Source organism: Microcaecilia unicolor, chromosome 3 (genome assembly GCF_901765095.1).
Source record: "Microcaecilia unicolor chromosome 3, aMicUni1.1, whole genome shotgun sequence".
In the NCBI taxonomy this organism is placed as follows: Eukaryota; Metazoa; Chordata; class Amphibia; order Gymnophiona; family Siphonopidae; genus Microcaecilia; species Microcaecilia unicolor.
Window position 1 is genome coordinate 209,680,946 of NC_044033.1, and position 27,941 is coordinate 209,708,886.

The 27,941-nt window shown below is 48.7% G+C and overlaps 1 protein-coding gene across 5 annotated transcripts in view; it reads left to right on the forward strand.

Annotated features, from left to right (window-relative positions):
* The window catches only part of BAG6 (BCL2 associated athanogene 6), a 61,580-nt gene that overhangs the window by 30,063 nt on the left and 3,576 nt on the right, over nt 1-27,941 (forward strand). For all 5 annotated transcript variants that reach the window (XM_030197348.1, XM_030197353.1, XM_030197352.1 and 2 more), the window contains 12 exons: nt 671-755; nt 864-1,204; nt 1,730-2,057; nt 5,161-5,330; nt 5,495-5,548; nt 5,885-5,987; nt 6,084-6,208; nt 6,682-6,828; nt 11,488-11,550; nt 11,709-11,852; nt 11,997-12,104; nt 18,625-18,771. In XM_030197348.1, coding sequence (XP_030053208.1) covers nt 671-755; nt 864-1,204; nt 1,730-2,057; nt 5,161-5,330; nt 5,495-5,548; nt 5,885-5,987; nt 6,084-6,208; nt 6,682-6,828; nt 11,488-11,550; nt 11,709-11,852; nt 11,997-12,104; nt 18,625-18,771 — 1,815 coding nt within the window. The remainder of the gene's footprint in view (nt 1-670; nt 756-863; nt 1,205-1,729; nt 2,058-5,160; nt 5,331-5,494; nt 5,549-5,884; nt 5,988-6,083; nt 6,209-6,681; nt 6,829-11,487; nt 11,551-11,708; nt 11,853-11,996; nt 12,105-18,624; nt 18,772-27,941) is intronic.

Consider the following 27,941-nt stretch of genomic DNA (forward strand, 5'->3'; position numbering starts at 1 on the left):
TCTAACGGGACTGTCCAGAATTTCTCATTTTGAGTTTATTTCACCTAATAGAACTCGAAGATGATGTAATGCTTCTTTTTTTTACGTTTCCATTGACTAAGGGCATAGAAAGATTCAGCAGTTACGAGAAATTTGAGCCTTCCTGTTTTACAGATTTCTCTAACCTCTTTTTTCAGGAGAATTCTAAAAACCCTGCTTTTTAAGAGGTTTATTTGACTTACCCTGATTTATAGCTGTTAAGAAGGGAATACTACTGGGAATATTATTATGCCTTATGTAAACTCCCAAGGGTTTACCACTTAGAACCATTTGGTAAAGAACGGTATATAAACATAACGTAATATAATACATGCGTGTGTAATCTGACACACTGTAAACTCCCAAGGGTCTGCCGCTTAGAACGGTATACAAATGTAACATAATGTACAGGAGTGTGTAATCTGATGTAGAAGATTTTCAACTTCCTCAATTTTGTTGAGTCTCATTGGCCAACACCAGTGCAGTTGAAGGCTGGAGCCACTCCCTGCTTCACTGAGCTGGGTCGACTCCGACTGGTTTGCAGCTGGAGCCTTAAAGCGTACCCCCAACCAAGCTTCAAGCAACACTGTTAACTGTAAAGAATTTGGATTAAGTTCTTGCCTCTTTTTTTTTTTTTTAATTTGTCTTGTAGGCAGCCAGCGTGGGTGGGAATGCCTCCCTGGCGCAGATGATCAGCGGCTTGGTGGGGCAGCTTCTCATGCAGCCGGTGCTAGTTGGTGAGAACCGTTCATAGACCTGTGTGTGCTGTGTGTTCGCGTCTCAGCTGTCTGAATCCCGCATTCAGGATCTGGGTGACTGCCAGCCATCTGTTCTTTTTCTTCCAGCTCAAGGTGCCAGCAGCAGCGGTAGCAGCAGCAGCGGTAGCAGCACCACAACCACCACTACAGCTTCCAGCCAGTCAGCCACCTCCACATCCACGACTACCACCACCACAACTAGCACCACTGCCACAGACACTGGGGGTGCTGACCCCAGCGCTCCTCCTCCTCCTCCTCCTCCCCCCCCTCCACTATCTGCGGAACTTCAGTTCTCACAGCTACTGGGCAACATCCTGGGAGCCGCCGGCTCGGGCATGGCTGGAGTGGCTGGCATGGGGGCTCCCACTATCACCGTGGCCATGCCTGGTACACCGGGCTTTCTTCAGGGTATGACCGAGTTTCTGCAGGTAAGTTGTTGTGTCTGGAAAAGGTACACATCTGTGAGATCCAGTATGACCGAAGCAGAATTGTAGGAGAGAGTCCAGAAATACCTGGTAAGTTTTAATCAGAGACAAACTCAAGGATGAGAGTTTTGACTGGGTCTTATCTAGGACTGTGTGAGCAGTGCTGCTGCACAGAGTACATGATTGGCCAGAGTGCCAAAATTGCTCCCTCTCCATTTTCTCCTTCATTGTGCACTGGGTGGGACAGGATGGTGGCACCAGGGGGCCTTGTACCGATCCGGATCTATGCCTTGTGCAAGTCCTGGGTTATGATATGATATGCTGTTGGGGGGGGGGGGGGGGGGCTGGGTGGAGAGAGGATGTCTGGAATGGCCAGAAGACTTTGGGTGGAAAGCACAGTGGAGTAGTCCAAGCATGCTAAAAATACAGAGAGGAAGGTAGAGTCTGTGGGGACATTGTAGACGGAAGCACACCCAGGCAGAGTGGCTTGCCTTCTGACATTTTTGGTTTTTTTTTCATCTCCCGCAGGGTGCTCAGACTGTGTTGACCCCTCAGCCTTCTGCTCCACCGCAGAACGATCCAGCATCTCAATTCCAGCAGCAGCCTCCAGAGCCTCCACCCACAGTGACCTCTGTCCCACTGCAGCAGTCGCCGCTGCTGCCTCCGCAGGTGGAGCAAGGGGGACCCACTGATAGTTTGGCCCCCGAGTTCTTTACTAGCATGGTGCAGGGGGTCCTCTCTTCCATTATGGGCTCTCTGAGTGCCCAGCAGGGCAGCACAGAGAGTATCGCAGACTTCATCCAGCGGCTCAGTGGTTCCAGCAACATCTTTGAACCGGGCACTGATGGGGCCCTTGGTAAGGACCATCGCTGCCAAGATTTGTTATGCAGGGTAGTGGGTGGGAGGGGAGGGCATATTTTCATGATTCTGCAGGGTATGCCGTTGATTCGTTTACTTAGGACCTACTATACTGCCTTTCCTTATTCCTCCAGACGAGTTTAGACAAGCGAGTATTTTCTCATTCTGAGCAGGTGGTAGGTATCTGGGGAGTCCGGCTCGTGTGAGGGGTCTTTTGATCAGGTTTGGGGGGGGGGGGTTGGGGTGGGCTGAAGTTCCTTGTCCATTCTCTCCCTTGTCTTTTTAGTCTTCTCAGCTTAAAAAAAAGACAGTAATAGTGAGAGAGAAAAGCAGCACTAGCACTGGAGATGGGTTTCTGGGGCTCCCAGATTTTTTTTTTTTTTTTTTGGGGGGGGGGGGTACACCAAGTGTGTCCAGCACTTGTCTGAACTGGTCTGGAGAAACTAAAGGAAAGAAAATTAGCAGGTAAAATCTAATTTCTACTTTGTAAAAAAAAAAAAAAAAAGATACAACAAACGCTTGTCTACCTTAAAAGTAGAAAGGGAGTCTAGAGTCTTAGGCATAATTCTTGACTCTTGTCAATGGCACCACAAGTTAATAATGTAATTAGGATGACCTATTTTAAACTTAAACCACTTTGGCTGGTTCGTTCTTATTTTTTTGCAAGATCATTTCAGACTCATTGTCCAGCTATCTATTTTAGCTTTACTGGGCTATTGTAATTCTCTTAGGGGTAGCGACAAAGTATATTTCCAACCTTCAGCTAATATACAAGTTACACACTCAATAAAACCAAAGTTCATCAACGACAGGAGAACTGGTAAGTCTTCAAAGCCTTGCGAAAAATAAAATAATTAGTCAAAAGACAAATTTCAACAGGAAGGTTATTCCAAAGACGGACGACTAAAAAAACAAAAGAATTTGAGAAAACTGCTTTAAATCTAACATGTTTAACAGGAGGGAAAGCTAGAACAAGATGATTACACATCCAAAACACTGAATTAGTGTTTAAGGTCTTAAATGTTTGTGATAAGTCTTCAGAACAAGTTCCATATAACAAGGGAGAAACATGATCAGACTTGCAGCTGTGAAAAATCAGTCTAGCCGCAGAATTCTGAATTGTTATTCCTGATGATTGTATCGGTACTTTTATTAGTTATATCCCACTGTGCATGAAGGGCAAATGGTAGGGAATTCCACAGAGAAAGGCTAGATAGAAAACAGTGCAGTGGCTCCTGGAGTCCAGATGGGCACGCAATGGCAGGGGCAAAGCAAGTGGATTGTGAGAAGAGAAGGTACAGTGGAGAGTAGGAATTTTATGTGCAAGGGTAAGGATTTTTCTCCCCTATATTTTATCCCGCCTTACCCCATTTCTCACAAATTTATACTATCCTATCCGGTCTTCCCTCTCTTATACTAATCATACATTATCAAGATCAATTTATCATATACTATCAAGCTCAACTTACAATGTTTAGAAATTTCTATTATATGACTTTGTATTTCAAATTACTATGTAAGCCGCATTGAGCCTGCATTGTGTGGGAAAGCGCGGGGTACAAATGTAATAAATAAATAAATGGGGTGTTGTGATCAAATTTGTGTGCACGGCAGAGAACCCTAATAGAAGTATTTTGGACAGACTGATCTTTTGAGAGAGCAAGGCCAATATTGCATCTAAGTGGTTAGTTAACAAGGATAGGGTAAATTATGCTGGCTTATCCAGAAAACCATGTGCAGACCTAAATTGGCGGAGGGTATAGATGAGATGTGAGACTTAGAGGATAATTGTTGATCAAGAATTTAGTTTACTCCAAATACTTGGAAAGAGTTCACCAAAGTAATTAGGGATCCCGTCAAATCCGGAGTAAGAGATGGGCACAGGAATGGCCAGTGAGCCAGGCAAGGACAGTTTTAGCTGCGTTAAGAGCAAGTTCTCCTGTAGCCAGGTGGTAACCTTAAAAGGGCAGTGGGGTAATGGTGTGAGGTTTGGATTGTAAGGGTTGGCGTAGAAGGACCAGCAAGGTATCGTATGCGTGCTAATGAGCAGTCAGTTCTGCTTCCTGCATTATCGTTGTCGGAGGTCTGAGATGTTAAAGAGAAGGGAAGCAAGGACCTTGAGGAACACCTCAAGACGGGATAAGCAGATGAGGAAGAACACTTGAAGGAAATTGAACGATCGATCTTGCAAGAATATTGTAAACGGACGCAGAATGGTGCCATTCACACCGATAGGGGCAAGTCTGCTAGAAGGAGTTTATGATTTTTACATGTAGTTGTGTGTCGGAACATTGCATATTGTGTCCATGAATTGTGTATAGTCAGTGAGTAAGCAGGAATGATGTATATACGTACTGGAAGCAATTCCATAAATTGGTGCCTAAAGAGAGACGTTACTTAAGTGTATTGCTGAGAAAAATTGGCAGCTACTTGAGTAAACTAAGCACCATCCCACAAAGGTGCTCATAAATGCTAGGGGACATGCCTTAGGCTAGGTCATGGGTAGGAGCACGTGTACTCTACAAAATCCAGTAGGTAATATGCATTAATGTGCCAACAGTTATACCATGTCTATTGGCATGCGTAACCGATGGTGCATGACTTTTTTGGTACGCCGATGGTGGCTTTTGCTAGTATTTTATAATGGAATCTTGGCGTCAGGAGCCTTTAAGAGAATTGACGCTCGGTGTGCGCCAATGGGGTGCCAGAATTGGTGTGAAGATCTATAGAATTACCCCCAGTATGTAGGTGTGTGGATATGTTTGATATGGATGTTCATGTGATGCATGCGATGGATGTATTTTTTTTAATGTTGCTTGTATGTAGGTGATGTAGCAGTATTTCGTGTGTGTTGGAGGTGGAATTAAGGATGGTGTGTGTATACAGGGGTTTGTGGGGATTCTGCATGGACATAAGCATGTTGGTGTGTGATATTTTTCCAGGGTGCCCCTGAAACAGGCACTGTGCACACAATCAGCAGTATCACAGGGGTCACAGTCCCTGGATGCTTCCAATTGGAGAGTGTCTGTCTTTTTGGGATCTTCAGAAACCATTTATGTGATTTTCTTTAAGCTTTTTCTGTTCATTTGTTTTCTTTTCAGGCTTTTTTGGAGACCTGGTATCGCTCATTTGTCAAAACTTCTCCATGGTGGATATGGTGATGCTACTGCACGGGCAGTTCCAGCCGCTGCAGCGTATCCAGCCTCAGCTGAACCGATTTTTCCGAGAGGAGTTCCTGCACAACCAGGAGCCCACAGAACAGAATACACGGGTGAGGGGGGGGGGGGGGCAGGAGTAAGGTACCTTGGGTCTGGGTGGGAGGCGGTGTGTCAGTACTGGAATAGCAGAGAGCACTGCAGGGCAGAAATAAAGGGCATTGTTGGAGTTTTGAGTATTTGTTGGTGTCACTGTTTTTTTTTTTTTTTCCTACGCCAGGCAGCAACCGCTAACCTGATTAGTGGATTGGAAGAATACGTCCGGGAGAGTTTTGTAAGTGCCCTTGCTGTCCCTTAACCCCTCCCCCAGTCTGGCATCTGCCAAAAAACTAGCCATACTTATCAATCTAAACGAGCCCACCAAAGCCTGAAGCTTGGATGCTATGATTTGTTCATAAACAGCCTCTACCAGGAGGTGCTTTCAGAAACAGATTTACAAACATTGCAACCCTATGCCAGAGAGAGGGAAAGCAGTGAATCCTGGGGCTGTGTTTTGGGTTTTTTGTTTTCCCCCTCCTTGCTGTACCTGCTGTATTCTGGAATTGTCTTGGGTTGGAGAGGACATGATTCCTGACATTCTCCTTTTCCCTTCCCTTCCATTTTGATATAGGCTTCTGTCCAAGTGCGGGAAGGAGTAGACATCACCCGATCAAACCTGGAATTCCTGCAGGACCTCTTCAACCGAATTGCAACACACATTCTTCATTGTACAGGTAATTAAGAAGGGGCGTAATGTGACAGTCTCTTGCCTCGGTCTGTGTTGGCTTCCCCCCCCCCCTTTCTGACACTACTCTCCCATCATCTCCCAGATGCCACCTTCGGCCATCGGCTGCTGGAGCTGTGTAACCAGGGCCTGTTTGAGTGCCTGGCCCTGAACCTGCACTGCCTGCGGGGAGAGCAGGCTGCGCTGACGGCGGTGATCAATGACAGGATTGTACGTACACCCCCCGGCGTCCACAGGCAAACCAGGGCCAAGGAGCTGAAGCAACGAGGGTGGAGGTAGTGCTACAGGCATGAGAGGGAGGGGGAATGTAGCACTGCAGGGATCAGGACACGGTTAATAAAATAAGTTGTTCTTTCTATTCTGCTTTTCCAGGGTAAGCTCAGGGCAGATTACATCAATTCAGGTACAATAAGACCCTGTCCCAGAGAGCTTAACTAAATAACTTGGGATAGCTTGGATTTGATTACTCATGGGCACCTGAGAGAACAAGAGTCACTTGCCTGAGATCAATAGAAGTAGACACTGAACCCTGACTTCCCTAGTTCATGGCTCTAACCATTTCAACCTTAACGTTACAAGATTAAGGTAGGATGGGCTGTAGTGGTATAGGGTCCAGGTAGGGCAGGATGTTCTGTGTGCTGTTATCACCGTGTCCCCATGCTCTTCTCTCATGTGCATGACAGAGGCGCATGTCGGCAGATGTAAACCCCTCACTCGTGAACTGGCTGACCACTATGATGGGACAGAGGTTGCACGAAATCCTGGAGCACATGCCAGTGACGGAGGAGCAGATACTTCACTATGTACGGAGAACAGGCGAGAGCCAAGAGGTAATTAGAAGGGTACAGAGGGGGTGGAAATGCAGTGGTGACGGTCATAGGGAGGAGGCTCTATATATAACAATCTTTATAACGTTAGCCCTTATGTTCGCAGTTAATTCTAACGTAGTTCAACTTTGTTAGCTCATTTTACTGTAAGATGTAATTTAATTATGTCTGCTGTATATTGAACGGTGCCACTGTAAGATATTAATTTTATTGACAACACGCTGACTGTAAACCAGCTAGAACTTGTCAGTGAAGTGGGTTATAAATGCCAAATTAAATATGTCACTCGCTATGGCGGGAGGGCATTGTGGGGGAGAGGTTTTGTGCTTGTCCCTGATCTGTGGCAGAGGCAATGATGAGGGAGAGGCTTTATGCATGTACTTGATGGCAAAGTCTTACTCATTGTTTCTCCAGATCAGACATGGGTATACACTCTCCTTCAATAGATGGAGACCGAGATCTATTGGTTCAATGTCTTGGTCCTGTAGAGTCCTGTGCCAGTATCTCTCATCGAGAGGTTATATATATATATAGATGGGTTTATTGTTGATGAATTTGGCAAGATGAAATTCTGATTGTATTACTGTTAACTTGACTGCCTCCGTTCCAAAACTTTTTTTGATTGGTCTGATAGACTTGAAAATATAAAAAAAAAAAACCCTGTAAATAAATAAGTACCATGGGGATTCATAAGGTCACTAGGCTTCTGGAAGGTTGGCCCAAACTGCAAGATGATCCCAGTCATTGATAGGTCACTGAAGAGAAGTGAGGCTGAGCATGTTTCGATCCAGGGGATAATTCTTTTGGAGTGACCATAGGCCATGAAAGCGGCTCCAGAGCTTCTGGAGGGCCTTGAACCCCCGCATATAATATATGTAAACTGCTTTGGTTGTACCACGTAAAGGCAATATATCAAATCCATGACTGCGAATGTCCTTCCAAATGGAGACTCTCCAGTCCGTTGTTATGGCAGTGAGTCAAAGAGAGTTCGTAACATCCTTGGATTTTACTGAAGCTTATGTGCATATTCTGATTTGGTTGGAGCACCAGAGACTCCTGTGCTTTGCTGTGCAGCATTTCCAATTCACATCCCTCCTATTTGGTCTAGCTACAGCACCAAAGGACCTTCACTGGTGATGGCAGTGGCTCAGCTGAGGAAGGAAAGGGTGTTTGTGCATCCCTACCTGGACGACTGGCTGATCTGGGCAAAGTCGTTTGAGGAGAACGTGGTACAGTTTCTGCAGGAGTTGGGATGGGTAGTCAATGCGATAAAGAGCAGGCTGAGCACCAGTTTTTTGGCAATGGAGAAATACATTTCATAACCTAATTTTAATGAAAGCTCGCATGGCTCGCAGATAAACGAAAGAAACAATTTTGGTCTATTTGGGAACCACCTTGAGCTTGAAGCTTGGTTCTTAATGATTTTACATTTGTGATTTGCATTTTTGAATAAGCTATCCCTAAGAGTGTTAATTTGGGGTTTTTGTGAGTGGGAAAAGTGGGATGGGCTTAGATGGGTTAAATTGCTGTCATTATTTTGTTTGTAAAATTTGAAAAGATTTGAATCCTAAAAAGCAAGCTGAGCCTGTTCCAAACATGAATATCTAGGAACGCAGTTTGATCTGCTTTAAAGTATAGTATTCCTTCTGTAAGGCTGGAGTGAAAAACTTTTGGCACAAGTGAGAAGTCAGTTGAGAGTAACAGCCTGGAATTATCTTCAGGTGTTGGGGTCCATGGCAGCGATAATAGAATTGGTTTTGTGGGTCAGGCTTGAATACGGCCATTACAGCAGGCCTCATTACATCAGTTTTGTTTGTGTCCTTTAGGGGGGGGTGAGGGACAGCTTGGTGCAGTGGTTACGCTCAGTTTAGGGCACAGGAATGCCTCTGGAAGAGCCAATCTGGCTACCAGTGACTATAGATGCCAATTTGGGCAGTTGGGAGTGATTGCAAGATCGGAATACATAAGAACGTAAGAGTAGCCATACTGGGTCAGACCAATGGTCCATCTAGCCCAGTATCCTGTTTCCAATAGTAGCTCAGGTTCCATTGTTAGAGAAGGAGGTGGCTTGGCAATCAACTGTCTGAAGCGAGAGCCATCTGGCTTGACCTTCTGACTGCCTAGCTATTGGTTTAAGGCGAAGTGGTGAGAGTGTTGATAGATGTATGCTATTGTGGTCACATTGTCAGACAAAGAGTCACCAGGTGGTGAAAGAGGTCAAGGTACTCATGTAACAGAACCTGCTATCTTCTATTGCCAGCATACATGGCCTGCGTGGGCACCATGATGGATTTTCTAAGCAGAAACACACTGGTTCAAGGAGAACAAGGTAGTAGACTTAGGAGCAATGTCAGAAAATTCTTTTTCACGGCGGGGATGGTTGAGGCCTGGAATGCCCTCCCAAGGAAGGTGGTGGAGAAAAAAGAAAACTGTGGCAGAATTCAAAAAGGCATGGGATGGACACAAGAGGATCTCTAACTAGAAAATGAATGGTATAAAAAAACAAAACTTATATGTTTGCATGTCAAGTGGTGCTTAGATGGCAACTCTGGCTGTATTAACTAAGGCTGATGCTGGGCTGGCTTGTACGGTCTAGTTCCACGTATAGCAATCCGGTTTAGGATGGGCTGTAGAGAGCTTCGACGGAAACTCCAATTATTTGGAACGTGAGGACAGTCTCTGTCCCACAAATAAAAAGATGGATTCGGATAGGCTGAAGTGGGTTTTGATGGCAACTCCAGTAGTTGAAACATAAGGGCAGAGCTGGGCGGACTTCTACGGTCTCTGTCCCAGAAACACCAAAGAAAGAGCACGATCAATTATATAATACTAGCCGTTAAGCCCGTAAAAACGGGCGAGTATTGCAGCCCTCCTCTCTCCCCTGGCCTCACCCCGTCCACCGATCCTCCCCCCCATATCCAGCGACCCTCCTCTTTCCCTTGGCCTCCCCCCATGTCCAGCAACCCTCCCCTGTGGCCTGCTCTCACCCCAAGTCCAGCAACCATGGCCTCTCCCCCCTGCCCTCCCCCATGTCCAGCTACCCTCATCGCCGCTGCTCCCTCCCCCCTCCGTATCGGGCCCCCTGCAGTGACCTGACAGCACCTCTCACCTCCGTGTGAAAGCGCTACAGGCAGCAGCAGACCCTGGTAGGGGGATCTTATGAAACTGAAGGTAGGGGATCTGTTAGTCTTTCCCGATTCCATCTTTTATGGCATGGCTCTGGAAGCGTGGTTAGTAGGGTAATAAGTGTAGCATTCTAGGAAAACGTCCATCTCTTTGCCCTGTGTCAGAGTCTGGAGGATCTTCGAGGCATGGTGTTTTGACCCGCAAGTGTCTGTGTTGTGCACTTGTCCTACAGGAATTCCAGAATCTCCCCTACCGAAGAGTTTGGCACTTGCCTTGGTCAGAGTGCGCTTAGAGATAGTAACCTGTTTTTAGAGGAATAGTACAAGGTCACCTGTTGGTTCTGCACCCGGATGTTTCTCCATTCTTGAAGGGGTTGAGATGCTTGCAACTCCTGTGGAGAGGCCGGTAGTCATCCCCCTTACCCCATGGGATTTAAATTTTGTTATTTTGGTGTTGAGCCAGGCGCTCTTTGAGCTGCTTAGGCAATCATCTTTGAAGGATTTTGCTCTCAAAGCAGTTTTTCTTGTGGTTATTTGTTCAGCAAGGATGATTTTGGTGTTCTAGACCCTTTCCTGTTTGTCTTAGAAGAAAGTGGTCCTGAGTCCAGTCCCATCTTTTTTTTTTAACCTAAGGTGATGTCTCCTTTCCATCATGCTCCCCATGTTAATGGGGGATGGAGACTCCACTGAGATAAGGCACTTGCACTGTCTGAATGTTCAGAGGGCTCTATGTTATCTGAAGAGGACTGAGATTTTCACTGTTCACATAAGCTATGTGTGTTGAGGGCACAAGAAGAGGTAGCACCTCTAAGGCCACCGTGGTGAAGTGAATAAAACTATAGTATCAGAGTATGTGTTCTGAGCTGTCAGCTGCCCAGTGCATTGGAAACTCATTCTACAGAGGCATAGGCGGTATCCTGAGTACAGGTTAATTCCTTCACAGGACATTTGTAAGGTGGTCACTTGGCTGTCACCGCTATCCTACATGCAGCATTACAGGTTGAACGTGCAGACTTGTCAGGATGTCTTTGGATGAGTGTCATGTTGGCAGGTCTGTCTGTATCCCTACCCTTATTAGGCACTGCTTTGGTATGTCTCACATATCTGGCCTGGTCAACATGATTAGGAAGGAGAAGTTAGAGCTTTCCTGCTAATTTGTTTTCCTTGAGTTCCTCCAGACCAGTCCAGAACCCTTCCTGGAATCTGTGAAGCAAGTCTGGCAAGTAGAAGTTGGATAGAAGGAATAGTCTAGTAGGGTGGGAATCTCCAGATCAGTTTTTAAGAGTTCTCTTGGTACTGTTGGTGGTTATCATCATAACGTTCTTGGTTGTTTCTCGTCCTGGATTATGGGGGTTGTATTTGCATCTAGGCTTTGTCAGTAGAAATATTGGCTGGTTGTGGACTGCACAGGACCATTTATAGGGTGAAGACATTGAACCAGTAGTTTCAGTCTCCTTCTGTTGGCAAGAGTGTATACCCATGCATCTGGACTGGTGTAGAGGGACTCAAGAAAAGAAAATGTCTTTTTATCTTACAGCTGCCAGTACAGGATGAGCAAATGGAGGAACAGCCAACAGAGCTCACCATGGAGGAAACAGAGGTAAAGACGATATTTTTCTTAACCCTTCTCATGCAGATCACCCCTTGACTATTTTAAATGCCTGGACTGAGAGTTTCCATGGCTTTAATGAAGGTGCTGTGTAACTGTAGAACTTCTATGTTTTTTCCTCTTCTCCACCTTTTATCCCTGTTCTCAAGAGAGAAAACTCTTCTGCTTCTCCGGCCCCTGCTACGACAGCAGAGGAAGCCATGTCTGCCCAGCAGCAGCCTGTGTCCCTGGAGGCAGAAAGACCCCTGCGCGAGGAGGCTGAGGCAGAGCCCTGGGTAGCAGCTGTTCCACCGGTAAAATACGATGGGAAGTTGTATGGTTGAAAGGGTCATTATCTTACCACAAGTGGACCCTGGGGCTTTCTGTGCACAGGGGAAGACCAGCTCTGGGTCATTTTTAAGGTTCTTACTTCTCACTTGCATGTTGTTCTCTTGCAGGAATGGGTTCCTGTTATCCGTCAGGACATCCAGACTCAAAGGAAAATGAAACAGCAGCCGCCGCTCAGCGATGCCTACCTCAGTGGCATGCCAGCCAAACGTCGCAAAGTGAGGAGCACAGCTCTTCTCTCGGGGTTACCTCTGCTTCTTCCTATAATTCTCTCCTGTTTGTTTTCCTCTATACTTTACTTATTTACCACCAATCTCTCTTCTCTCATCCTATTTTCTTTTCTTACATTTCTTAGCTGTCTCTCTATCTTTGAACTGTCCTTTTACCTGCTCTCTCTCCCTACCTACCTTTTCAGGTTCAGGTTTGTTTCATTTAATTAACTGCTTAGGGGAAAACCATCAAAGCGGAGTACAATAACAATATAAAAGACAGGACACAACTTATCCAAAAAGCACTCCCAACATTATGAAAGAGAGTAAGAGAGATAAGTACTGCTGGTGTACTATGTCTCCAAGCCCGGTGCACAATCCCGTCCAAGTCTACAGAAAAGTCAAATATAAATCAATGTCAGTGTAGGCTTATTAATCGCAGTTCCTCTGCGACCCTCCAGACCGGTCAAGACGCGTGGGTTATGTACTCCTACGAGCAGAGAGAGACTGAGAAAACACTGAACTTTTGGGTACTGTATATATAACCTGTGCAGTACACCCACTAGCTAGTATTTTCTCAGTCTCAGCAGAGGTAGAAGGACAGCCTGTTCAGTCTTTATTAGTCTGGTCAGGTAGTTTTGATATTAGGACACAGGGACCTTGGGTTTTACTGTCAAATTTTCTATCCTTTGAGTACCCTGTACGTGTGTTTAAAAGAGAAAGAAAAAAAAAAAAGTGCTTCGGGGCCCTGGGTCCGGTGGGGCCCAGCTTTCCCCCTTGGGGTGCCACGCCTGTTTTCGGGTCCCTCCCCCTGTGCTGCTCTCTATTTCTGTTTTTAGTGGCAGCTTTGTGCCTCGGCTGCTTTCTATGCACTGTAGCCTGAGTGCCTCACAATTTTCAGCCGCCAGAATTATGTTGCTGGGCCTTTAAGAGCAGAGATTTATTTATCTTGCACGGAACGAGCGGAGTGCTGGGTTCCTTGTCAGAGCGAGAGAGCAGTGCGATTGTTGCTTCTAAGTGAAGGTATTTTTGTTTCGGGGCAGCGTTTTGTTCTTTTGCTTACCTTCGGGGATTACGGCCGGCAAGCTCCTCCGATGTCGCGCGTGCTCGCATGGGGGTGTAGAGGCGCCGGGCGGACAGTGTCGTCTTTGTGGGGAACCGAAACAGTCAGTGGCGACCCCCCCCCCCCGAGTTGACCGCGGAGGTTCCGACGGGTTCGGGCGTTTCTGGGTCAGTGGGAGCTCCGGCGGGTCCAGTGTCAGCGGGAACGGCTGCCATTTTGGATTCAGCGCGACCCACGGAATCGGCTGTTTTTGGGCCTGCTGCCCCCGTCTTAGCACAAAGAGTGCCTATTGAAGGTCCAGGAGGGGGGTTGGTTTTCCTCCAGATTTCGTCTGGACCCTTTATCAGGCCTGGAAGTCGGGCCCCCCCCCCCCCCCCAGGTGGAGGAGGGGGTTAGTCCCATGCTGTCTAAGAGGCCCCGGTTGGAGTGGGCAGACGATGGGGAGTGTTTCTCTCCTATAGGTTCGGACGGTGCACTTAGTGATCTGGGCGATTCGGAGGGCTTGGAAGGCTCTCAGGGTCCGGATTCCGTTGTGCCTGGAGAGGATCCTTCAGTGGTTAGGATCTTCCACAGAGATGAGCTTTCGGAGCTCATAGATCAGGTCACGTCTACTCTTAAGTTTGAGCAGCCAGAGGTGGCTTTGGGGGAGGCTAGGCAGGTAGATCCTTTGGTGAAGGGCGTACAGCGCAGTCCTTTCCCATGAACAAGGACCTCCGGGATATGGTTACTCAGGAGAGGAATTCGCCAGATTCAGCGTGTAAGGTTGCCAAGGCAATGGTGCAGCTTTATCCTCCCCCGCAGGAGGACAGAGATTCCTTTAGGGCTCCCACAGTAGATGCAGTGGTTACGGCAGTTACTAAAGCTACGGCTATCCCGGTAGATGGCGGTACCGCCCTACGAGACCCTCAGGATAGGAGGCTGGAGTCCTTTCTCAAGCGTAGTTTTGATTTGTCGGCTCTCGCCCTGCAGGCCTCGGTGTGTGGGGGTCTGGTAGCGCGGGCTTGTTTTCGCTGGGCTGAGAAGCTTCTTGATGATTCGGTGGACGTTGGAACCTCGTGGGTTCATGAGTTAGCCAAGTTGGAGATGGGATCGTCTTTTTTGTCTGATGCACTGTATGATTTGTTGCGTGCATCAGCCAAAAATATGGCTATGATTGTGGGGGCGCGTAGGGCCCTCTGGTTGCGAGGTTGGGTCGCGGATGCGGCCTCTAAAGCTAAGTTATGTTTGCTTCCCTTCAAGGGGGCTATGCTCTTTGGAGAAGATTTGGATAAATTAGTGTGAGGGCTTAGTGATGCCAAGGCTCCTCGGCTTCCGGATTTCCAGGCCAAGGCGGGGGCCAGGGGTAATTCCTCTCGAGGTCAGTTTAGGGAGGCTCGATGGTATAGGCCGGGGAGGTCTAGTGGGACTTCTAGAGTCGGTTCTTCCAGTGCATCCAGTCCTTTTGGGGGAGTCGTCATGGAGGGCGTGACTTTTCCGCGGGAGGTCAGTCTTCGGGACGCAATCCCCAATGAAGGTATGCGGGTCCAGGCTCTGGTGTGGGTAGGGGCTTGGTTGTTTGAATTTTACCAGAGCTGGGCCCAGATCACATTGGATCAGTGGGTTCTCGAAGTGATTTGAGACGGGTATGCGCTGGAATTTGAAAGTTCGCCTCCCGAAGTGTTTCTGGAGTCCCCTTGTCGTTCGAGGCTCAAGAGAGCAGCAGTGCGGGATACTTTGCGTCGTCTCCTTGACCTGGGAGGAGTGGTTCCTGTTCCTCCCACTCAGCAACGCTCGGGGTGCTATTCGATCTATTTTGTAGTTCCAAAGAAGGAGGATTCCTTTCGGCGTATTTTAGACCTAAAGAGAGTCAATGCAGCACTCAAGGTTCCCTCTTTTCGAATGTAGACGTTATGGTCGGTCATTGTCGCGGTTCGGAAGGGAGAGTTCCTGACCTCGCTAGACTTGACAGAAGCTTATCTTCACATTCCCATTTGTGCGGCTCATCAGTGTTTTCTCCGCTTTGCAGTCTTAGGGAAGCATTTTCAGTTTTGTGCCCTGCCCTTTGGTCTGGCCACAGCTCCCCGCACCTTTTCCAAGGTTATGGTAGTGGTGGCGGCGGCGGCGTTGCAGAGACAGGGGATTTTGGTGCACCCGTATCTGGACGATTGGCTGATTCGGACCAAATCCAGGGCGGAAAGCGAGTTGGCTATGTCTCGAGTGGTACGTTTTATTCAGTCTCTGGGCTGGGAAGTGAATTTCAGCAAGAGTCATCTGGTTCCGTCTCAGTCTCTGGAATACCTGGGGGTACTTTTCGATATAAGGAAGGGTCGAGTAGTCTTGCCGTATCCGCGGATTCACAAGTTGCAGGATCAGATTCGTCAGTTTCTTGCAGAGACGTCACTGACAGCCCGTGCTTACCTTCAGGTGCTAGGGATGATGGTGGCGACCATAGAAGTGGTTCCGTGGGCCAGAGCGCACATGCGTCAGGTGCAGTCAGCTCTGCTCAGTCGTTGGGCACCCTTGTCGCAGGAGTTGGACATGCGTCTGCTGCTGTCGGCAATACCTCATCTCAGCCTACGCTGGTGGCTCAACTCGTGCAATCTGAAAAAGGGAATACCACTGGAATCCCCACAGTGGGTGGTTCTTGTCACAGACGCCAGCCTGCAGGGCTGGGGAGCTCATTGTCTCGGGCAGGTAGCTCAAGGACGGTGGTCGCAGACAGAAGCTCGGTGGTCCATCAACCGGTTAGAGACTCGGGCCATTCGGTTGGTGCTTCAGGCCTTTCAGACTCTGATGGATCACAAGGCAGTAAGAGTGCTCTGTGACAACACCACAGCTGTAGTTTATGTCAACCGTCAAGGGGGCACAAAGAGCCAGGCGGTCGCGGAGGAGGCGGCGTGGTTGTGCCGATGGGCGGAAATTCATCTTCAGGCTCTCTCAGCGGCAAATGTGGCCGGGGTGGACAACGTGGATGCAGATTATCTGAGCAGACATACTCTAGACCCCGGAGAGTGGTCCCTGCATCGGTCGGTGTTCAATCACATCGTGTCGGTCTGGGGAATGCCAGTAATGGATCTGATGGCAATGGCCCGCAATGCGCAAGTTCTGAGGTTTTTCAGTCGTCAGAGAGACCCTCGAGTGGAAGGGATCGATGCTGTTGCCCTGGCCTCAGGAGTCCAGCGCATCGAACGTCACTCCGGTTGAGTGATATTGATAGCTCCAAACTGGCCGCGTCAGCCATGGTACGGCGATCTAGTGCGGCTGGCAGTAGCAGAACCTCTTCTGTTGTCAGGAGCGGTAGTACTGTGTCAGGGCCCAATTATTATGCCAGACCCGGCTCGGTTCTCGCTTATGCCTTGGCTCTTGAGAGGCACAGGTTGAAGAAGAAAGGGTTCTCTTCCAGAGTTATAGCTACGATGTTGAGTTCTCATAGGAAATCCACTTCCTTGGCGTACGTCCGGGTTTGGAGGCTCTTTGAGCACTGGAGCAAAGATCGACAGGTTCTGCCTTTTCGCTCTTCGGTGGCGGACATATTGGAGTTTTTGCAAGATGGTTTGGACAGGGGTCTGGCCTTGTCCACTTTGAAAGTGCAAGTGGCAGCTTTGTCGTGTTTTCGCGGGAAGATTCAGGGGAAGTCTTTAGCTTCTATTCCTGAGGTGGTTCAGTTTTTGAAAGGCGTTAAGTTGCTGCGGCCGCCTCATCGGTGGGTGGTGCCTCCGTGGGATTTGAATCTCGTGTTGGATGCTTTGGTTCGGCCCCCGTTTGAGCCCTTGGTGTCGGCCTCGGTAAGGATCTTTCCTTAAAGACGGTCTTTTTGGTGGCTATTACTTCCGCACGCAGGGTTTCGGAGCTCCATGCTTTATTTATTTGTTGCATTTGTATCCCACATTTTCCATCTCTTTGCAGGCTCAATGTGGCTTACAATACATCATGAGTAGTGAGAATACATTAGAAAGTATACATTTAGTAATAACAGAAGGATTTTGGGTACATGATCATGATAAAACATGATAGTGTTTTAGCAAACAATCATAGTAAGAAATATTTAAGAATTATATTGGAAATGTGCATTTAGTAATAGCGAAAAAGATATGATAGTGGTTTGGCAAGCAAATATTGTAAGGGCAGTTCTAGATAAGTTTTTGTCCTTTTCCAAGGAAAAGGTTTCGTTGCGGACGGTGCCTTCATTTTTGCTCAAGGTGGTTTCCGAGTTTCATGTAAATCAGGTAATTTCTTTGCCAGTTTTGGGTAACTTAGCGGGAGATGCAGAACAGCTTAGGCTTGCAAAGTTATATGTGCGGAGAGTTTTGCGCTGTTATATCTCTAGAACTCAAGAGTTCAGATCCTCTGATCGTTGGTTTGTTCTTCATGGTGGTCCTAAGAAGGGCGCAGCGGCTTCTAAGGCGACTATTGCAAGGTGGTTGAAGGAAGCGATTGCATCTGCTTACTAGTTGAAGGGTCGTGTGGTACCTATGGAGTTTTCTGCTCATTCCACTAAGGGAATGGCGGCCTCTTGGGCAGAGCATGGTATGATTCCTCCGGTAGATATTTGTCAGGTGGCAGTTTGGTCTTCGCTGCATTCTTTTGTTAGACATTATAGAATTGATGTGCATGCAAGGGAAGAGGCGCGTTTTGGTGCAGCAGTTTTGACCTCTGGCCTTCGTAGGTCCCACCCATGAATTTCTTACTGCTTTGGTACGTCCCACGCGTCTTGACTGGTCTGGAGGGTCGCAGAGGAAGGTGAAATTAGATCTTACCTGCTAATTTTCTTTCCTCTAGACCCTCCAGCAAGGGCCCGCCCTGTCTGTACTGTAGGCCAGGAGGTTGACTTTGGGTGTTTCAGAGTTCTTGGCAGCTGTTGATTGTTGTTTCTATAATTTCAGACTTCGGTTACCAGTTTTTTGTTGGTATGAGTCTGGGACAGGTGAGACAGTGATTGGATGGTCCACCTGTGGAAGCACACAAGAAAAGGAAACAGTAACAGAAACAAAATAGTTTCCAGTTGGCAGTGACCACGTACAGGGTTGCTCGTTAGGGTTAGTGTTTTTTTGTTATCTGCTTTGTTAGAGTTATACTGGCTAGTGGGTGTACCGCACAGGTTTTATATACAGTATCCAAAAGTTCAGTGTTTTCTCAGTTTCCCTCTGCTGGTAGGAGTACATAACCCACGCGTCTTGACCGGTCTGGAGGGTCTAGAGGAAAGAAAATTAGCAGGTAAGATCTAATTCCACCTTTCCCTTCATTGAGGGTTCAGTGTGATGTACAATAAAATTGGAAAGACATTCAAGATAACTTCATGACATAAGTAACCAAGGGAGAAATACTTTAATAACATTGTTCAAAAAATAAAATGGGAAGGGACAGGTGGAAGATGCATTCCCATTTGACTTCTCCCTCGTTCCTCTCTGTTTCCCCTTCCTTTCCTGCAGTCTGCCTCTTCTCAGTTATCTTCCCCCACACATAATTTTGTGGATCTCTGTCCTACAGACAATGCAGGGAGATGGCCCCCAGCTGTCACTTTCTGAGGCGGTGAGCAAAGCAGCAAAAGCGGCTGGGGTCAAACCAGTGACAAGCACAGAGAGTTTAACTCAGGACCTGGAGGACCCCGAGGTTCAAGGCAGCTACACAGAGCAGGTATTTATTTATTTGTTGCATTTGTATCCCACATTTTCCCACCTATTTGCAGGCTCAATGTAGCTTACTTTATTCCGTAATGGCGATCGCCATTTCCGGAATGAGAAATACAAAGTGGTATTGCATTAGGTTCATAAGTGACAGAGTGAATTAAGCAGGCAAATATGGAGAATTCATTTCCGGAATGGGAAATAAAGTGGTATTGCGTTAGAGTTCATTAATGACAAAGTAAATGAAGCAGTCGAGTATAAAGAGTTCGGTTTTGTCCAGTTCTGGTATAAGTTTCGTTGTCTGGTATTTAGGATTGATCATTATAGTATGCCTTATTGAACAGGTTGGTTTTAAGTGATTTTTGGAAGTTTGTTAGGTCGTACATTGTTTTTATGGCGTTTGGTAGTGCATTCCATAGTTGCATGCTTATGTAGGAAAAGCAGGAAGCATAAGTACATAAGTACATAAGTAATGCCATACTAGGAAAAGACCAAGGGTCCATCGAGCCCAGCATCCTGTCCACAACAGCGGCCAATCCAGGCCAAGGGCACCTGGCAAGCTTCCCAAACGTACAAACATTCTATACATGTTATTCCTGGAATTGTGGATTTTTCCCAAGTCCATTTAGTAGCGGTTTATGGACTTGTCCTTTAGGAAACAGTCCAACCCCTTTTTAAACTCTGCTAAGCTAACCGCCTTCACCACTTTCTCCGGCAACGAATTCCAGAGTTTAATTATACGTTGGGTGAAGAAAAATTTTCTCCGATTTGTTTTAAATTTACTACACTGTAGTTTCATCGAATGCCCCCTAGTCCTAGTATTTTTGGAAAGCGTGAACAGACGCTTCACATCCACCTGTTCCACTCCACTCATTATTTTATATACCTCTATCATGTCTCCCCTCAGCCGTCTCTTCTCCAAGCTGAATAGCCCTAGCCTCCTTAATCTTTCTTCATAGGGAAGTCGTCCCATCCCCGCTATCATTTTAGTCGCCCTTTGCTGCACCTTTTCCAATTCTACTATATCTTTCTTGAGATGCGGCGACCAGAATTGAACACACTCAAGGTGCAGTCGCACCATGGAGCGATACAATGGCATTATAACATCCTCACACCTGTTTTCCATACCTTTCCTAATAATACGACGACACCCAGATCCCTTTCTTGGTCTGTAACTCCTAACGTGGAACCTTGCATGATGTAGCTATAATTCAGGTTCTCCGAGGACAAGCAGGCTGCTTGTTCTCACTGATGGGTGACGTCCACGGCAGCCCCTCCAATCGGAAACTTCACTAGCAAAGGCCTTTGCTAGTCCTCGCGCGCCCATGCGCGCACCGTGCATGCGCGGCCGTCTTCCCGCCCGAACCGGCTCGTGTTCATCAGTCTTCTTTTGTCCGCGCTCGGTACGGTCGTGTTTGCGCCGTTCGCGCCCCTTAAGTTGACCCTCGCGCGTCTTTTGGCTTTTTCGCTCTTTAAAAAAAAAAAGGGATTTCGGAGAAGGGCCTTCCCCGTATTTCTAGTTTTTGGCCCCGGTAAGTTTTCTTTCGGTTTCGGGGTAGGCCCCTTTGAGGCCTCGGGTCGAGTTTTTTTCTCCCCCTCTTTTTGGTGCCTTACCGCAATTACGAGTTTTGATTTCGCCGGCGTGATTTTTCCGCCCATGTCATCGAAGTCTCCCAGCGGCTTCAAGAAGTGCACCCAGTGCGCCCGGGTAATCTCGCTCACTGATAGGCACGCGACGTGTCTTCAGTGTCTGGGGGCTGGGCACCGCCCGCAGGCCTGTAGTCTTTGCGCCCTTTTACAGAAAAGGACTCAGGTAGCGAGATTGGCCCAGTGGAACGTTTTGTTCTCGGGCTCTTCGTCGGCATCGGCACCGGGAGTATCGAGTGCGTCGACGTCGACAGCGTCAAGACCTCCGCCCTCGGCCGCGACTGTATCCATTGCATCGAGGCATCGACCCTCTGCATCGTCGGGGCCCGGGACATCGGAAGGCGGCGTCGGCGGTACCGGGACCTCCACTAGTGCTGATGTCATCGGACGGTGGTGCTTCGTCTGGAGTGCAGGTGAGGGCTGACCATTCCCCTGCTGGTGGCGGTGAGCCTTAGGGTGGTCTCCCCCTACCCTGAGGGCTCCTGTGGTACAGCCCCCCCGAGACCGACCTTCGGCCTCGGCCCCGAGGAAGCGACGGCTGGATTCTACGTCCTCGTCGGTACCGGGAAGCTCCGGTGACATGCTTCGTTTGAAAAAGTCAAAGAAGCATCGACACCGGTCTCCTTCCCGCGTCGGTACCGAGAGCTCTAGGTCGCTGAGGGAGTCGGCACCCAGCAGGCATCGGCACCGGGAGGACCGCTCACCCTCTGTTCAGGAGGTGTCGATGCGCTCCACCTTGGACAGCCCGGAACAGCCTCCACGCCCCGAACAGACTCTGACTTGGACTCCTGCATCGGCTTCCATGTCTTTCTCCACAGCCGCCCTGCACGAGAGTCTCCGGGCCGTTCTCCCAGAGATCCTGGGAGAGCTGTTGCGCCCTTCCCCTCCGGTACCGGGGGTGCTTGCGCCGGCTGGCCCCTTGCCCGGAGTGAGGTCTCCGACATCGGTGCCGCTTGCGGTACCGACTGCGGTCGCCTCCCAGGAAGGCTCCCCGACGACGTCGGCGGAGGGAGCTTCGCCGGTGCGGGCGAGGGAGTCTACCTCTCGACGCTCCCACCGTGGTCGTGGTTCAACGGAGTCGAGCCGGGCACGGCTTCAGACACAGGTTCGTGAACGAGGAGTCTGATGGTCTTCCTTCTGATCCCACTCCCTCCCCTGAAAGGCAGCTTTCTCCTCCCGAGAGTCTGTCTTTTGCGGCCTTTGTCCGGGAGATGTCTACGGCCATCCCCTTCCCGGTGGTTGTGGAGGACGAGCCCAGGGCTGAAATGTTTGAGCTCCTGGACTATCCTTCTCCACCTAAGGAAGCGTCCACAGTACCCATGCATCATGTCCTAAAAAAGACATTGCTGGCGAACTGGACCAAGCCTTTAAGTAATCCCCACATTCCCAAGAAGATCGAGTCCATGGGGACCCAGAGCTGATGTGCACTCAGTTGCCTCACGACTCTGGAGTTGTGGATTTGGCCCTAAAGAAGGCTAAGAGTTCTAGAGAGCATGCTTCAGCGCCCCCGGGCAAAGACTCTAGAACCTTAGACTCCTTTGGGAGGAAGGCCTACCATTCCTCTATGCTCGTGGCCAAAATTCAGTCTTACCAGCTCTACACGAGCATGCACATGCGGAACAATGTGTGGCAGTTGGCGGGCTTGGTGGACAAGCTCCCTCCTGAGCAAGCCAAGCCATTTCAGGAGGTGGTCAGGCAGCTGAAGGCGTGCAGAAAATTCCTGGCCAGAGGGGTGTATGACACCTTTGATGTTGCGTCCAGGGCCGCTGCTCAAGGTGTGGTGATGTGCAGACTCTCATGGCTGTGTGCCTCCGACCTGGAGAATAGGATCCAGCAGCGGATTGCGGACTCGCCTTGCCGTGCGGATAATAGTTTTAGAGAGAAGGTTGAACAGGTGGTAGAGCAGCTCCACCAGCGGGATACCGCTTTCGACAAGTTCTCCCGCCGGCAGCCTTCAGCTTCTACCTCCACAGGTAGACGTTTTTATGGGGGAAGGAAGACTGTTCCCTACTCTTCTGGTAAGCGTAGGTACAATCCTCCTTCTCGACAGCCTGCGGCCCAGGCTAAGCCCCAGCGTGCTCGATCTCGTCAGCAGTGTGCGCCTCAGCAAGGCCCCTCGGCTCCCCAGCAAAAGCAAGGGACGAGCTTTCGACTGGCTCCAGCAGAGCATAGCCGACATCCAAGTGTCAGTGCCGGGCGATCTGCCGGTCGGCGGGAGGTTGAAAGTTTTTCACCAAAGGTGGCCTCTCATAACCTCTGATCAGTGGGTTCTTCAAATAGTCCGGCAAGGATACACCCTCAATTTGGCCTCCAAATTGTCCACCGGGAGCTTAGTCTTACAGCTTCCAGCACAAGCAGGTACTTGCAGAGGAACTCTCCGCCCTTCTCAGCGCCAATGCGGTCGAGCCCGTGCCATCCGGGCAAGAAGGGCTGGGATTCTATTCCAGGTACTTCCTTGTGGAAAAGAAAACAGGGGGGATGCGTCCCATCCTAGACCTAAGGGCCCTGAACAAGTATCTGGTCAAGGAAAAGTTCAGGATGCTTTCCCTGGGCACCCTTCTCCCCATGATTCAGGAAAACGATTGGCTATGCTCTCTGGACTTGAAGGACGCCTACACGCACATCCCGATACTGCCAGCTCACAGACAGTATCTGCGATTTCAGCTGGGCACACGTCACTTCCAGTACTGTGTGCTACCCTTTGGGCTCACCTCTGCGCCCAGAGTGTTCACCAAGTGCTTGGCTGTAGTAGCAGCGGCACTTCGCAGACTGGGGGTACACGTGTTCCCATATCTCGACGATTGGCTGGTGAAGAACACATCCGAGGCAGGAGCCCTGCAGTCCATGCAGATGACTATTCGCCTCCTGGAGCTACTGGGGTTTGTGATAAATTATCCAAAGTCCCATCTTCTCCCAGTACAGAGACTCGAATTCATAGGCGCTCTGCTGGATTCTCGGACGGCTCGTGCCTATCTCCCAGAGGCGAGAGCCAACAACTTGTTGTCCCTCGTCTCGCGGCTGCGAGCGTCCCAGCAGATCACAGCTCGGCAGATGTTGAGATTGCTGGGCCACATGGCCTCCACAGTTCATGTGACTCCCATGGCCCGCCTTCACATGAGATCAGCTCAATGGACCCTAGCTTCCCAGTGGTTTCAGGCTGCTGGGGATCAGTCACAAAAAGTGCTGACTACGGATGCGTCTCTCCTGGGGTGGGGAGCTCATGTCGATGGGCTTCACACCCAGGGAAGCTGGTCCCTCCAGGAACGCGATCTGCAGATCAATCTTCTGGAGTTGCGAGCCGTCTGGAACGCTCTGAAGGCTTTCAGAGATCGGCTGTCCCACCAAATTATCCAAATTCAGACAGACAATCAGGTTGCCATGTGTTACATCAACAAGCAGGGGGGCACCGGATCTCGCCCCCTGTGTCAGGAAGCCGTCAGCATGTGGCTCTGGGCTCGCAGTCACGGCATGGTGCTCCAAGCCACATATCTGGCAAGCGTAAACAACAGTCTGGCCGACAGACTGAGCAGGATTAGCAACCTCACGAGTGGTCGCTCAATTCCCGAGTAGTGTGCCAGATCTTCCAGGTGTGGGGCACCCCCTTGGTAGATCTCTTTGCATCTCGAGCCAACCACAAAGTCCCTCAGTTCTGTTCCAGGCTTCAGGCCCACGGCAGACTGGCATCGGATGCCTTCCTCCTGGACTGGGGGGAGGGTCTGCTGTATGCTTATCCTCCCATACCTCTGGTGGGGAAGACTTTGTTGAAACTCAAGCAAGACCGAGGCACCATGATTCTGATTGCTCCTTTTTGGCCGCATCAGATCTTGTTCCCTCTTCTTCTGGAGTTATCCTCCGAAGAACCGTGGAGATTGGAGTGTTTTCTGACCCTCATCACACAGGACGAAGGGGCGCTTCTGCATCCCAACCTCCAGTCTCTGGCTCTCATGGCCTGGATGTTGAGAGCATAGACTTTGCCTCTTTGGGTCTGTCAGAGGGTGTCTCCCGCATCTTGCTTGCTTCCAGGAAAGATTCCACTAAGAGGAGTTACTTCTTTCTATGGAGGAGGTTTGCCGTCTGGTGTGACAGCAAGGCCCTAGATCCTCGCTCTTGTCCTACACAGACCCTGCTTGAATACCTTCTGCACTTGTCTGAGTCTGGTCTCAAGACCAACTCTGTAAGGGTTCACCTTAGTGCAATCAGTGCATACCATTACCGTCTGGAAGGTAAGCCGATCTCGGGACAGCCTTTAGTTGTTCGCTTCAAGAGAGGTTTGCTTTTGTCAAAGCCCCCTGTCAAATCTCCTACAGTGTCATGGGATCTCAATGTCGTTCTCACCCAGCTGATGAAACCTCCTTTTGAGCCACTGAACTCCTGCCATCTGAAGTACTTGACCTGGAAGGTCATTTTCTTGGTGGCAGTTACTTCAGCTCGTAGAGTCAGTGGGCTTCAGGCCCTGGTAGCCCAGGCCCCTTACACCAAATTTCATCATAACAGAGTAGTCCTCCGCACTCACCCTAAGTTCTTGCCAAAGGTTGTGTCGGAGTTCCATCTGAACCAGTCAATTGTCTTGGCAACATTTTTTCCCCGTCCTCATTCCTGCCCTGCTGAACGTCAGCTGCACACATTGGACTGCAAGAGAGCATTGGCCTTCTATCTGGAGCGGACACAGCCCAACAGACAGTCCGCCCAATTGTTTGTTTCTTTTGATCCCAACAGGAGGGGAGTGGCTGTGGGGAAACGCACCATATCCAATTGGCTAGCAGATTGCATTTCCTTCACTTACGCCCAGGCTGGGCTGGCTCTTGAGGGTCATGTCACGGCTCATAATGTTAGAGCAATGACAGCTTCGGTAGCCCACTTGAAGTCAGCCACTATTGAAGAGATTTGCAAGGCTGCGACGTGGTCATCTGTCCACACATTCACATCTCATTACTGCCTGCAGCAGGATACCCGACGCGACAGTCGGTTCGGGCAGTCAGTGCTTCAGAATCTGTTCAGGGTTTAGAATCCAACTCCACCCCCCTAGGCCCATGTTTTATTCTGTTCCAGGCTACACTCTCTGTTAGTTGGATAAGTTGTTAGGTCAATCTCAGTTATGTCCTCGCCGTTGCGAGGCCCAATTGACCATGTTTGTTGTTTTGAGTGAGCCTGAGGGCTAGGGATACCCCATCAGTGAGAACAAGCAGCCTGCTTGTCCTCGGAGAAAGCGAATGCTACATACCTTTAGAAGGTATTCTCCGAGGACAGCAGGCTGATTGTTCTCACAAACCCGCCCGCCTCCCCTTTGGAGTTGTGTCTTCCCTTGTCTTTGTCTTGCTACATACGGGACTGACGAACACGAGCCGGTTCGGGCAGGAAGACGGCCGCGCATGGGCGCGTGAGGACTAGCAAAGGCCTTTGCTAGTGAAGTTTCCGATTGGAGGGGCTGCCGTGGACGTCACCCATCAGTGAGAACAATCAACCTGCTGTCCTCGGAGAATACCTTCTACAGGTATGTAGCATTCGCTTTCTTTTTTCCCACATGCATCACCTTGCACTTGTTCACATTAAACGTCATCTGCCATTTAGCCGCCCAGTCTCCCAGTCTCGTAAGGTCCTCCTGTAATTCTTCACAATCCTGTCACGATTTAACAACTTTGAATAACTTTGTGTCATCAGCAAATTTAATTACCTCACTAGTTACTCCCATCTCTAAATCATTTATAAATATATTAAAAAGCAGCGGTCCTAGCACAGACCCCTGAGGAACCCCACTAACTACCCTTCTCCATTGTGAATACTGACCATTTAACCCCACTCTCTGTTTTCTATCCTTCAACCAGTTTTTAATCCACAATAGGACATTTCCTCCTATCCCATGACCCTCCAATTTCCTCTGTAGCCTTTCATGAGGTACCTTGTCAAACGCCTTTTGAAAATCCAGATACACAATATCAACCGGTTCCCCTTTGTCCACATGTTTGTTTACTCCTTCAAAGAATTGAAGTAAATTGGTCAGGCAAGATTTCCCCACACAAAAGCCGTGCTGACTCGGTCTCAGTAATCCATGTCCTCGGATGTGCTCTGTAATTTTGTTTTTAATAATAGCCTCTACCATTTTCCCCGGCACTGACGTCAGACTCACCGGTCTATAATTTCCCGGATCTCCCCTGGAGCCTTTTTTAAAAATGGGCGTTACATTGGCCACCCTCCAATCTTCCGGTACCTCGCTCGATTTTAAGGATAAGTTGCATATCACTAGCAGTAGCTCCGCAAGCTCGTTTTTCAGTTCTATCAGTATTCTAGGATGAATACCATCCGGTCCAGGAGATTTGCTACTCTTCAGTTTGCTGAACTGCCCCATTACGTCCTCCAGGTTTACCGTGAAGTCAGTAAGTTTCTCCGACTCGTCCGCTTGAAATACCATTTCCGACACCGGTATCCCACCCAAATCTTCCTCGGTGAAGACCGAAGCAAAGAATTCATTCAGTCTCTCCGCTACGTCTTTGTCTTCCTTGATCGCCCCTTTTACCCTTCGGTCATCCAGCGGCCCAACTGATTCTTTTGCCAGCTTCCTGCTTTTAATATACCGGAAAAAATTTTTACTATGTTTTTTTGCCTCTAATGCTATCTTTTTTTCATAATCCCTCTTGGCCTTCTTTATCTGCGCCTTGCATTTGCTTTGACACTCCTTATGCTGCTTCTTGTTATTTTCAGACGGTTCCTTCTTCCATTTTCTGAAGGCGTTTCTTTTAGCCCTAATAGCTTCCTTCACCTCACTTTTCAACCAGGCCGGCTGTCTTTTGGACTTCCGTCTTTCTTTTCTAATTCGCGGAATATGTATGGCCTGGGTCTCCAGGATGGTATTTTTGAACAGCGTCCACGCCTGTTGTACAGTTTTTACTCTCTGAGTTGCCCCCCTAAGTTTTTTTTTTTATACCGTTCTTCTCATTTTATCATAGTCTCCTTTTTTAAAGTTAAACGCTAACGTATTTGACTTTCTGTGTACAGTTACTTCAAGGTCGATATCAAAACTGATCATATTATGATCACTGTTATCAAGCGGCCCCAGTACCATAACGTTACTCACCAGATCATGCGCTCCACTAAGGACCAAGTCTAGAATTTTTCCTTCTCTCGTCGGCTCCTGCACCAGCTACTCCATAAAGCTGTCCTTGATTTCATCAAGGAATTGTACCTCTGTAGCGTGTCCCGATGTTACATTTACCCAGTCTATATTTGGATAATTGAAGTCACCCATTATCACATTGCCCATTTTGTTTGAGTCTCTGATTTCTTTTATCATTTCTGCGTCTACCTGCTCATCCTGGCGAGGCGGACGGTAGTACACTCCTAGCACCGTTTTTTCCCCTTTTATACATGGAATTTCAACCCACAATGATTCAAAGGTGTGATTTGTGTCCTGCTGAATTTGTAATCTATCTGAGTCAAGGCTCTCGTTAATATACAATGCTACCCCTCCACCAGTCCGGTCCACCCTATCACTACGATATACTTTGTACCCCGGTATGACAGTGTCCCACTGGTTATTCT